The sequence below is a fragment of the Hippoglossus hippoglossus genome, chromosome 14 (genome assembly GCF_009819705.1).
Source record: "Hippoglossus hippoglossus isolate fHipHip1 chromosome 14, fHipHip1.pri, whole genome shotgun sequence".
NCBI lineage: Eukaryota > Metazoa > Chordata > Actinopteri > Pleuronectiformes > Pleuronectidae > Hippoglossus > Hippoglossus hippoglossus.
This window is the reverse complement of record NC_047164.1, coordinates 18,964,863-18,977,178: the sequence shown is the minus strand read 5'-3', so window position 1 is coordinate 18,977,178 and position 12,316 is coordinate 18,964,863. Positions and strand designations below refer to the sequence as shown.

Sequence of the window (12,316 nt, the reverse complement as noted above, 5' to 3'; positions counted from 1 at the left end):
TAACGAAGTACTATTTTGAGGTACACTGTAGTAGTTCTACTTAATACAACATTATATTTCTCCTCCACTGTTTGTTTCTTTATTCCATTAATAAATTCCACAGCACGTTGATATTTTTATAAATGAAACCTTGATAATTTTACATAATATGATGCATTATTCAATCAATTAAACTTTTTTTTATATATGCAGCCCATGTTCACTAACCACAATCTGCCTCATAGGGTTTAACAATCTGTTTTTATAGATCACCCTATTGCTTTATTCTATCATTCTATTATGGACTATACCCAACTGTTAACATGAGTTAATTCCACTTTCCCCAAATACAACCCTCTTGCTTATTAACCAATCAAAAAAGTTCAATAGAGTAATAATATAAGACTTTACAGGGGTTGTTAGTTTCTCTTAATTTTGATATTTTGTGCACATTGGGTTGTTTCAATCAATTTAACTTAATCTATGTGGAACATTTAGTACAGATTAGTGCAACTCAAAGTGTTGAACACGTGACTAACAAGCCTGTATACTTCTGTATGTACAATTTTGAATACAGGACTTTGTATTGTATTGTTTTTCAATATTGTGCTACTTTTACTTTAACTTTAAACATTGAGAATAGTTCCATCAGACAAATTGATGCAGCCATGACGCTAGTACTAATAATAGTCACCATCATCATAATCATAACGACAGTGATAATAAACGTGGGACATATGAATATTAAAAATCCCTTAACTTCAATGAACAGCTGGAACAGGCTGAAATGCCTCTGTGATTTGTTGTCTAACCTTAACAGTAAAGGAATAAGGTTGAATATGAGGGCAGGTGTGAAGCTGATGTTCAGTCCACTAATGGGGTTAATATCACTATTGTAATCACATTATTGTACAGTGACTCCTCAGATCATCAGTAAGAGTTTTCCCTCACCACAGGCTCCTGCTCACCAGGAGCCCATTGATAGCCCCCCCCCCCCCCCCCCCCCCCCCCCCCCCCCCCCCCAATGGTTGTATCTTCATTGGCGATGCCTGGAGGGGGAGGGGCCACCACTGTGTCTTTCCTGTGGGGTTATGCTGATGGATAGGTATAAGAACCCCCCACCCTGCAAGAATGCGACCACATAGTAAAAAAACAAGTCGTTGTGTCGCCTCCAGTCGGTCGAGTCAGAGACGCTCCAGCATGCAGCCGCTCATCGTGCCCGCTCTGCTGGCATCCTGCCTGTGGACCCTGTGCACAGGAGCCGGAGGTGAGTCTCTTCTCATTCATCCATGCAAAATATGGACAAACTTAAAAAAAATGCTGTCTCTATTTGAATTCCCCTTGCCTCTGTGCATACAGTGACAAATGGGTTAAACAGCCTAATTGATATCAAAATGTCTAATACTAATAAATATCTGGACATGAGTGATTCTTACACAGGCTTTTTCATTTTCCTGATCAAAATCTGTGAGCTTATCCTACATGGTGTAATTGATCGATTGCTGATGTATGAACATGACTATATTTACCTCCTTTCAAAACTGTACATGGAATCAATCGATCTTCTCAGTGAGACCAGCAGGCTGAAGTTTTTCACAGTCACTTCATGCGACCAATCAGAAAGTTGAGATTGAAATGTGTATTGACAAATCCCAGAATCGAATAGGAGAGAGAGAGAGACTATAGTGCAATAGGCTCCCCAAATTAAAGCCCCCCCTCCCCCCCACCCCCACCCCCACCCATGCTCCAAAACAGCACTAAACCCGCGTGTGCGTGACGCTGTCCTCCACCTACCGTGTCCGTCACGATGTGGCACCGGGCTGCTCCTCCGTACCTGCCCTCACACCTCTGAGCTCCGAGAGAGAGAATGACAGGACGCACATCTCTCTCTCTCTCTCTCTCTCTCTCTCTCTCTCTCTCTCTCTCTCTCTCTCTCTCTCTCTCTCTCTCTCTCTCGTGCACCTGCTCGGACGCAAACTGAGCCTGTGTGTGTGTGTGTGTGTGTGTGACAGACTTGTGCGTCCTTGTAGTTGTTGCTGCCGCAGAGGCGCGCGGTAATGAAGCTGCGCTGCGTCTCCAGGTTCACAGCGGGGGGGGAGATTCTGAGGCGTGAAATCCACTGAGAGAAATAAAAGCCTCTCGGTTTGGCACCAGCTCTGTGATGAAGTAAATTAACAGCCGTCGGGATCGCAAATTAAATTATCAGGCTCATTTGGTCAGTGGTTAGTCATTACGGTTTTCAGATGCGCACCGAGAGGACGTTCACTGACGCTCCACTGTTTGTTTTTGCTGTAAATTCGAAATGCATCTTTTTAACCATTTAGCTTCATAATCATTTTACGCAGTTGAATCCAATTACACCCTTAAAGTGACAAATACAATCCTCCACAACGGGCCATCCATATACTAGCGATAATAATTTAGTATATTTTAATAAGAGTTTGCAAAGAAGCACCTTGGACACTATGGAACTCTCAGGTGTGGAGTCAGTGTAGTGGATGTTCCGCTCTCTCATCCAATGACGCACCGTGCGCCTGCGCGGCCATGTGCAGCCTGTGTGGGGCAGCTGCAGGTGAAGCGTGCCAGTGAGAAACCAGTGTGTTTGCAGCGAGGGAGAGAGAAGCTGATCACATTAAGTGAACCTGTCCTCTGGGAGTGAGGACGCACTGGCTCTTAAATCAATTAAACCAATCCTGACTTTGTGGGAGACCCGGACTCTCAGCGCCACATCCAGAAGTTGGTGTTTCTGCGCAGGTTCTGTCAGAGCATTGATCTGTCCTCCTCTTGTGCTCCGTGTTTCGTGTGTGTGAAAGAACGTCTGACTCCACACGATGTGTATTCACGTGAACATCAGCGCTCAGCTCTCGTGCACGCGGGCGTGGCCCATTAGTTTCCTCTTTTGTGTCTTTGTCTTCTTGACACTTCCCTCACTTGACTGCAGACAGAGCTCTGATCATCTCATTCATACCGTTCAGCTGCTCTGCGCCACGATGGATCAAAGCCCAGCGTCGATTGGGCAGAAATAGTGCGGACAGGAATCTGATTGGCTGGGATGTTTCAGATTCTTTACTTCAGGACCACACTGTAAAAATATTCCTTACAAGTCCTGCGTTTAAAATTTGACTTTAGTAAAAGTATTACCTCATACACACATTTATATATATATATATATATATATACATATACATTCATATATATATATATATATATATATATATATATATATATATATATATATATATATATATATATATATATATATGAATGTATATAAATGTGATTTAGTAATTTCGTAATTTAGTTATGTTGCAATCTCGTATTTATCTATAAAAGTGTTATTTGAATAAATTAAATATTTATAATATAAAGTCATCACATGTTTTGTATGCAAATGTTGGTATCTTGGTTAAGTAACAAATCTAAACAGTAGTGCAGTGAAAAGTGTGATGTTGTTTTCCCTCTGGAAAACTGCAGATAAAGTATGAAGTGGTATGAAATGGAAACACTCTAGTAAAGTAAAACTGTGGCCTCAAGTCAAAGTCAACATCTTCGCCGTGAGACTTTTCAAATAAAAGTGAGTGGAGGTTTGAAATGAATCCTGATTCTGCACAGAGGAGATTAGTGAGATTGTTTTTCGTCCTCCTCTTCACGCTCCTCTTACACACACCACAACAAAGGCTTCATTAATAAATAAATACAAACCTGTAAATTAGAGGAACCACTGTGATGGTATCAGTGAACACAATCTGACCCCCATGCCCCCAAAAGGTTTGCCCCCCCAGCTTCGTTTATTTTCAGTTCCCATTATCATGGCAGAGCAGGAGGAAAAGGCTCACCAAGGAAAAGCACTGACCAAAGAAGAAAAGCACTGACTTCCTTCATGTCCTCATACAATTGTAATAACAGAGCGGGAAACCCTCCCCATATTTTTTCAATGGTATGTGTGTTTTTCGTAAATATTTGATTTGAGTGATAGCTGTAGATATTTGTCTCTGAGAACAGGATGGTAACATGCAAACCAATTGTGAAATATTAATAACCCCCGCAGACAAACATGTGAGAATGGGACCTTGCTGATGCAAAAGATTGTCTCGCTATTTATTATGATTGCACGGAAAGATAAAGTGCAAACACCAAGGTTCGGGTGAATAGGAAGACAGTTCCTGTGTTTTGAGGGGTTTGGGTCAGAAATAACAGTTGACTTAAACCATTGGGAAAACAATTCAATTCAGTTTGCAGTAATGAAAGAAAAAGAAACTATTAATCAAATGTAAATACACATTAAATCTGGCTGGATAGCTGCCAGCCACACAATCATTTGTATTACAGTCCTGCTATTTATTAGCTGGTGACATCATAACTCACGATAGAGGTGTAACATGAAAACCTTGTCTTCACTAAATGTATTTCATTTTCTGTTTTTCAGAATGGTGCTATCAGTCCCAGTTTACCTGTGATCATCAGTGCAATGGTAAGCTTATTTTGAAAAAAAAAATTCAAAGGCAACTATCATACCAACAGATTGTAAGTGTATACAAATACATATGACTCAAACAAGGAGTGATTTAAAGGATTGAATTAAAAGAATAAACGCTGTAAAAAGTACAGAATGAAAAAACTTAAGAGAATGTAGTTCTGTAATTCTCAAAACAACGTGTTTAAGGAGAGAAATAAAAATAAAAAAGACGTCTCTCCTCAGACAAGTCCAGTCTACTCTGGTGTTTGGCCTTGTTTCCACAGTATACGTATTTTTTACTGGATCTTGTAATTTTTGTTTATGCAGTGGTTGAATATAAAGACTAAAGTAATATAATAAGGATTTAATAAAAGCACAGACAACATTTTTCAAAAGCTTAAAGAATTTAAGCAGAGAAGCAGTTTTAATTGTGTAAATGTAGATCTGAGAATAATCAGCATGATTTTGAAATCCTTGTCCAAAATGTCACATGAACATGAAGAATTGTAGAGGACTCAGGACTGATCCCTGAGGAACTCCTAAACTAATCAAGTGGCCGTCTGTATCAAAAGCCACAGGAATATCTCAACATTTTTTGTTTTTTTTGCTCTAGTACCTGAAAAGTGGAACCACGCTAACAGCAACTGTGCGGGAAAACTCCAGTCGCCCATCAACGTCGTCACCAGAAAGACTCTGAAAGACGATCGTCTGACTCCTTTTCAGTTCAACAACTACCAGCAGACCTTCAGAGGCACACTCAAGAACAATGGCCACTCAGGTGAGTTTATCTTCCGATGAACATATAATATGCGTTTATATAATTTATATGACGTAATAGCCATATAACCAATCATGCTTGAAGCTGTTGCTTGAACTCTTAATATCTGATGTGTATGCGTCCATCAGTTCAGGTTGGAGTTCCCCACATCAGCACCATCTCAGGTGGACACCTGCCGACCATCTACAAGGCCGTACAGTTCCACCTCCACTGGGGCCACAATGGAGGGCCTGGCTCTGAGCATACCATCGATGGAGAGCAGTATCCCATGGAGGTATCTTCAGCTTCATGTACACTACACAGACAGACTGTCTCTGTCTTTGTTGATCTGATCACATGAAGGCAGCTCTTTTATCTTAAAGACATTAAATATGTTTATATGAAGCAGAAGATTTAAATAAAAAACCATGATGCACAAAAACATCATATTTTTCATTTACTACAGGAAAAAATGGGTCATCTAAAAACTTGTGTTTCACATAACAATCTCCTTCATTTCACTTAAACAGTAATGAGTTGTTAAATCATAAAACTGCTGATTTCCATAACTTTTCAAAAATGTACAAAATAAATATATTATATAGGAATATATAAAATATATAAACATTTGAATACACTAACTTATATTTGAATGATAAGGATGTCATTAAAAAAAACTAAACCAACTTGTTGATTTCATCTGTCAAAACTGACTGAGAAAGAGTTGACTCAAAAGAGAGTCAACTAAAAAAATTAGACATAAAAAGGCTTTTGGCCTGTTTGCAAGCAGTGTTTAAACTGAAGGTTTGGTAACTGTGTGTGTGTGTGTGTGTGTGTGTGTGTGTGTGTGTGTGTGTGTGTGTGTGTGTGTGTGTGTGTGTGTGTGTGTGTGTGTGTGTGTACAGCAGGTGTACTGTTACATAAGGGAGGTGTAGGAGCAACAGCCCATGTTCATTATAATGAAGAAATATGTCATCAGGAGTGTTTCAAGGGACTTTAGGGGCCTCAAGCAAAAGGAACAAGGGGACCCTTAATTAAACCAAACCAAACTGCCAGAAGAATAACATGATAACAATACCAAAGTAAATTTAATGGGGTTCTCACAAATTTTTTATTTCTGTGGATTAACGTAATCAGCTGTTCTCAGGGGCCCTGCTTTGCCTGCCCTGTTGCAATTCTCCTGGATGTCACCCAGTCTAGCAGTGAGGCAGACTGGTGTGTTTTTTGGACAAGTTAGTTTGATCAATTTATTGGTGGTTTGATCTTTTAATGGAATTTGTTGACTTTACATCGATGAGGCAATTATTGTTTATTGTTTAAAGACAGGTTTTTGATGCTTAACTTTTTACATATATTTTGTTAAAAGAAGATATAGCGACTGAAGTTTGTGTGAACAATGTGTAACTCTGTTGATCTTTTATCTACAGCTGCACATTGTTCACATGAAGCACCATTACACTGACCTGACAACAGCCCTGTCAGACCCAGAAGGAGTTGCTGTCCTTGGGTTTTTCTATGAGGTAACCATTTTTAATTCTGTATCGCTGAAATCAAACTCACAGTATATTACACGCCAGACCTCCAAATGAAATGTTTTTCCTTCCACATTCAGAGGTCCAACAGTGGAAACCGAAAGTACGACCCAGTCATCAACGCTCTGCGAAGCATAACAACTACAAGTAGGTATTTTCAGTTCAATATGATCAGCTTAAAAACATGGCAGCATATTATTGTACTGAAGTTTCATCTGTGGCTTCTCTGTTTTCAGATGACAACACAACTCTGTCTAGCATTTCCCTGACACAGCTGATCCCGTCTGAGCAGAATCTGACCAGCTACTACCGCTACAAGGGCTCTCTGACCACCCCAGGCTGCACCGAGGCTGTGATCTGGACTTTGTTTGAGACCCCCATCCCTCTGAGCATGGACCAGGTCAGGAAAAAAGATAATAATATGTTTATGTTTAATATGTTTTCCCTATTTTTGTTGCAATGGTACAGTGTTTGATGGAAAATTTAAACCACACCCATCACATAGGGTAAAATTACGAATACAACAATATAAAAGTCCTACATTCAAACTTTTACATCAAGTTGAAGAAGTATTATCTGCAAAATGTAAAATGTCCCCGGTGACCAATATATTTTTGTACATAATCATATATTTACTGGTGTATAGATGCATGAGTAGCATTTTAAAGTTGTTGCTTTTTAAGGTGGAGCTAGTGGCAACTACCTTATACACAGTTAGTAAGTTTAGAGTTTGCAGAGGGATTGTTTTTGATCCACAATCTTTTGTGAAATATTGGGATAATTTTAACCATTTGGGCTTCCAACTGTGATTTTAATGAAATCAAAGGAGAAGTTTATACGGAAAATCTTTTCATTGAATTGCTAACAACTTTTTAGCTTTCCAAATGTGACTCAGGCAGGTGGGTCAGGTTGACTGAGATCAATCCTCCAACCTTCTGATTAGCGGACCACACGCTTTATCTCCTGACCCACAGACTCCCATGTACAGTTCATAAACAAATTGACAAATTCACACAAAAAAGACTGGGACCAAACATTCATCTTTATTTTTCGTTCCTCCAGCTGCGGGTCTTCTCCGACCTCAAGTTTCGCGACGGAAAGCCAATGGTTGGGACTTTCAGGCCCGTCCAGCCCTTGAACGGCCGGCAGGTGTTCCGGTCGGGAAGTGCAGTGATCCTGGCCAGCTCCGCCCTCCTTGTCGCCGCCATGGCCACGGCCCTGGGACTGTCCCGTCCCAACTAGAGCTGCTCTGCAACATCCATGAACACAATACGTCTGTATCACTCTTCAGCTGAACCCCCAGTTTGTAACTTCATCATTGCATGGTTGCTAAGATGATCAACCACATTGTAGTGCAGGCATAACTCACCTGGTAGTCTTCCCTTACGACACAAATGACAAAGGCGTTGGAGAAATGCCTTATGAAAGGTGCCGTAAGGGTTTGATCAGCATTCATGCATGCGTAGTGAAGAAGTAGGTCTTATTTTAACATTATGAATGTGCCATAAAGCAGCAGGTAAACAAGCACTCAAAGTGACAGCTGAATTCAACACCACAGACCCTCAGTCATGCCCTTAATTTTTCACAGTCTGCTCCTTTAAACACCAGCACATAAACACATCCACCTTGTCCAATGTCAGGTTAATTTAGTTTCCGCTAATGTCAGTGTGAGTAGCTGATGGTTTGTGCTCTGAGCACAACAGCCAGCCCCATGACACCGCACGTGACGTGTCGTTCTCAATGGGGCATGGGAAAGGCACAGAGCTATTAATAGCACAACTGAGTCAAGCTCCATTTCAAAGCCAGCGGTCAAAGGAGTCAGCACTTTTTTTTTTCAAAGTCCAGGAGCTCACAGCACAGCCGTCAGGTGAACTCCTCACAGTCACTCAGTCAGCAGTAGGTTTGGGCCATTCTCTACAGGAATCAGAAAATGAAAATCCATGATGAACAGCCACGCTGTTCTGAGAGCAGTGCTACAGGCTGCCTCCTCCTACAGTCAGAGGCTACCTGAGACAAACATGATGCTACAGAGATGCTTATGCTAACAGAGGGCCACAGAGTGATGTCTCAGGGAAGAGGGCACAGCAACACTTATGAAAAATCCACCGAAGTGTGTCACTTCTCTTTTCCAAACCAGCGACATTATCCTCATGCACATCAGCACTCGCATAAATCCGCATGTCTCGATGTTCTAGATGTTCATTATTGACTACATGCACATGGCTGCTGGAGTGACGCTGCATACACAAAACCATGCTCGCCAAATTCATAACTCACACTCCTCTGTCACTCCCATTTCCCATTGTTGACCTGCAAAGTTCAGTGAGCTTATCTGGAGAGCATGTGACCGTGTTCATGGCTTGTATTACAGGGTCTTGGATGCACTGAATGTTATCGACTGTGAATTACACAACACTGAGTTCTCGCTCATTTATTCAGGGGGACTCGTCATGTATTCTAGTGAGAGATCTGTGCAATTCGACAGCAGGATTTATTGTGATGATCAAGCAAGGAATCTGTATATTTTCCATTGTTTCATAAGTTATCAAGTTATATTTTTATGCTGTGTCATTGTACACATGTATTTAAGTATTGAATGTGTATATTAATATGAGACGCACAGTCATTGTTATTTATGTATTGCAAAGTTTATATAGCATTGAATACATATATGAAGTATCAAGTTGTTCACGACCAATCGAGTTTACTTATGATGTGGATGAGATTGTCAGGTTGTAATGCTTGAAAATGTCATTAATAATATGGAGAATGTGTTCCAACTGAACAATAAACTACCTACATGCCTTTTTAAACACAGTCTCCTCTGCATTATTCAAGCCGTTTGAACCACTGATCAAAACCGGGTTCAGCCCCAGTGCCGGCCCTGCCCCTGCGTCTCTGCACTGTGAAAACTGATATTAGAAAACACACTGTGTTGGCTCTGTTGTTTGTCTGCTGGATCAGACGCACAGACCAGCTTCTCACTTTCCTATCCGATTCCCCCATCAGACTGTCGGGAGAGAACACTGATGCATCTCAGGCCTTTAATCCTTTTCTAATTGACTTGTTCGTGTTGTTATGGAGGCCGTGATTGGCCAGAGATCACACAAACAAGCACGCGCACGCGCACGCGCACACACACACACACACACACACACACACACACACACACACACACACACACACACACACACACACACACACACACACACACGTTTGTGCAACAATCCTTATTTGGACTATGCATTGGCATCCATCCATTGTGGACAGCCTAAGCAAAACCTTAACCTCCTTTACCACGGCCAATTCATGCCTAACCCTAACTTTGACCTAACCCCAATACACATCTTACCACTAACCTCAACCAGGACCTCAGGGTAGCATATTTGCTACCCCCATTAGCTCTACTGGTCCTAACAAGGTCCGAGTTTATGTTGCAAAAGCTCCTAAAGAGGTAACACAAATGAAAACACACATACACACACAAACCGTCATGTCTCGATGACTTCAGTGGACATTATATTGACTTACATTAATTTCCTGGAGACTTATTCTAGCCTTAACCATAGCTACTACTTAAATCTAACCTAAACCTAACCTTAAACGTATCTTCAGTTACGTCCCCACAACAAAAGTAATACCTTGACCACACACACACACACACACACACACACACACACACACACACACACACACACACACGCACGCACGCACGCACGCACGCACGCACACACACACACACACATACACACACACACACACAACCTAAACCTAACTCTAAAAGCAAATCTTGACCCTCAAACAGCCCTTTGAAAGAAGTCAGAAGTAAGGACCGACCAAAATGTCCTCACTCCATACAGTCTATGTAAACACACACACACACACACACACACACACACACACACACACTGAACAATGTTGTATCATACACAGCTCACTATCAAAGCTGCCGGAGTAACACAAACACAATAAAGGTATAAGGCAACTGGCCTCTGAGACAGCAGGTGCTTTTTCAAACTTCTCCCCCTCCTCGTCATTAAGAAATCAAAAGGCTTCTTCTCAAGCCTGTGATGGACAGGCTTGAGAAGAAGACAGTAGCCTCTCACAGAGACATGCATGGACAGAGAATGTACACAAAAGTTTGAATGAAAGCCTCCCCTTCATTCCCCTGGCTTCTTTAGCTTCTTCAGGACAGACTGGGGGATCAAAGGGTGGATGCTTAATATCTCGCAGAGGTACCTCAGACTTCTAGTCAACAGACAGCAGCGCCCATACAACCCCACTAACTCCTAAATCTCCCCTCGAATGCCTCCTGTCCCAGGGGTCTGCAGGACAAAGGGCACCATTCTCCCTGTGAGAAACCAGAGGCATCCTCATATTGAATGTGACCCTCCCTGGAACACACACAGCAGCCCATCAGATAGCCAGCTGAGTGAAAGGTCACTGGGCCGCTCTTTGTCCATGAAAAACAAACACTGTCACCTTAACTGGCCATCTATGTGATGCCCCTACTTCCTGCATCCACATTTTGAAATTAATCCAACGCAGCATGTTGATCGATGCTGCCCTAAGAGTGTCTATACGCACTAAAGCTGTCAACAAGAGATATTTCTACTGTCTTCTAATCAAATTCACACACCTGCTAACACCTGTAACCCACCGAGGTGTGTGTCAGCGACCGTGGTCATGATGCAACGTGTACCAGCAGTGGACAATAACCCATCATTTCTTGCATTATGCTCCTTAGGACACAATCAAAAAGGGTCATTTCCTCAGAAGAGATAGGATATGAGCAGAACTTTCATGTTACTTCAAAGTACAGCACACAATGGTATTTAGTCAAGTCGTATAAATACAGCAAAGGGACCATATATATGCATATATATAGCATATATATGTTTATGTTATATGTTTCAGTGGTTAGCGCAGATCAGAGGGGAATATCCTGTCATTTATACACAGCAGCTGACATCCGTTTACATCAAGCTCTGTGATAAATGAAAGTGACCAAAAGCCTTTTGATCTGACCGAGTAAATCATTGGAAAGCCTCTTCAAAAACCTTATTCTCCCATTCAATGACACTTGAGCTCCAGTTGCAGGGAAGGTCGAAAGGTCGTCTTGGTCCAAATTAACACAAGGGTCAGAGAACGAAGGTGGGACGTTGTGATAGAAACATCATCATCACACCCACTCACTCGCAATAAATCCTGCGGGGGATCTCCTGCTGTGTTCTCACATGGGCTCATTCAGACATTATCCAAAGTTTTTACTATGGGGGCTGACAGGAAAAACACAGGAGAAAGTCCCGGCGCTTTCACTCAGACATTTGTGTTCTCACATACAGCCTCTCCGGAGAAAGTCAGGAGATAATCCAGAGTTCAGTGCATGTCTGACAGCGTCTTGAAGACAAGGTTGTCTAAGGTGTTTAAGGAGCACCACGGTGTCTGGTAAGGGGCCGGTGAGATGAAGAGGCGGCTCGCTGCTCCCGGTGTCTGACCCTTGAAAGAGGAGTCAGTAAAGCAGCTCTGAGGCTGCTCGGACAGATTCAGCTGAAGTGATAGGTTAACCACAGTAATCCGTCCAGGAGCAGC

The 12,316-nt window shown here is 41.8% G+C and overlaps 1 protein-coding gene across 1 annotated transcript; it reads left to right on the top strand.

Annotated features, from left to right (window-relative positions):
• Positions 1-1,088: 1,088 nt before the first annotated feature.
• Positions 1,089-9,541, top strand: ca4a (carbonic anhydrase IV a). Its single transcript, XM_034606133.1, has 8 exons — positions 1,089-1,246; positions 4,406-4,450; positions 5,049-5,213; positions 5,342-5,487; positions 6,620-6,712; positions 6,805-6,871; positions 6,961-7,124; positions 7,787-9,541. Exons 1-8 carry the CDS (start codon positions 1,111-1,113, stop codon positions 7,964-7,966), a joined length of 996 nt encoding a protein of 331 aa, XP_034462024.1. The 5' UTR covers positions 1,089-1,110; the 3' UTR covers positions 7,967-9,541.
• The last annotated feature ends 2,775 nt before the right edge of the window (positions 9,542-12,316 follow it).

What these genes read in the sequence shown, in the direction of transcription:
- ca4a (XM_034606133.1), top strand. Translation starts at nt 1,111, where the DNA reads ATGCGACCACATAGTAAAAAAACAAGTCGTTGTGTCGCCTCCAGTCGG. An exon ending in GCGAAGCATAACAACTACAA is followed by an intron (nt 6,872 to 6,960) that starts GTAGGTATTTTC and finishes CTCTGTTTTCAG; the next exon opens with ATGACAACACAACTCTGTCT. An exon ending in TCCCTCTGAGCATGGACCAG is followed by an intron (nt 7,125 to 7,786) that starts GTCAGGAAAAAA and finishes TCGTTCCTCCAG; the next exon opens with CTGCGGGTCTTCTCCGACCT.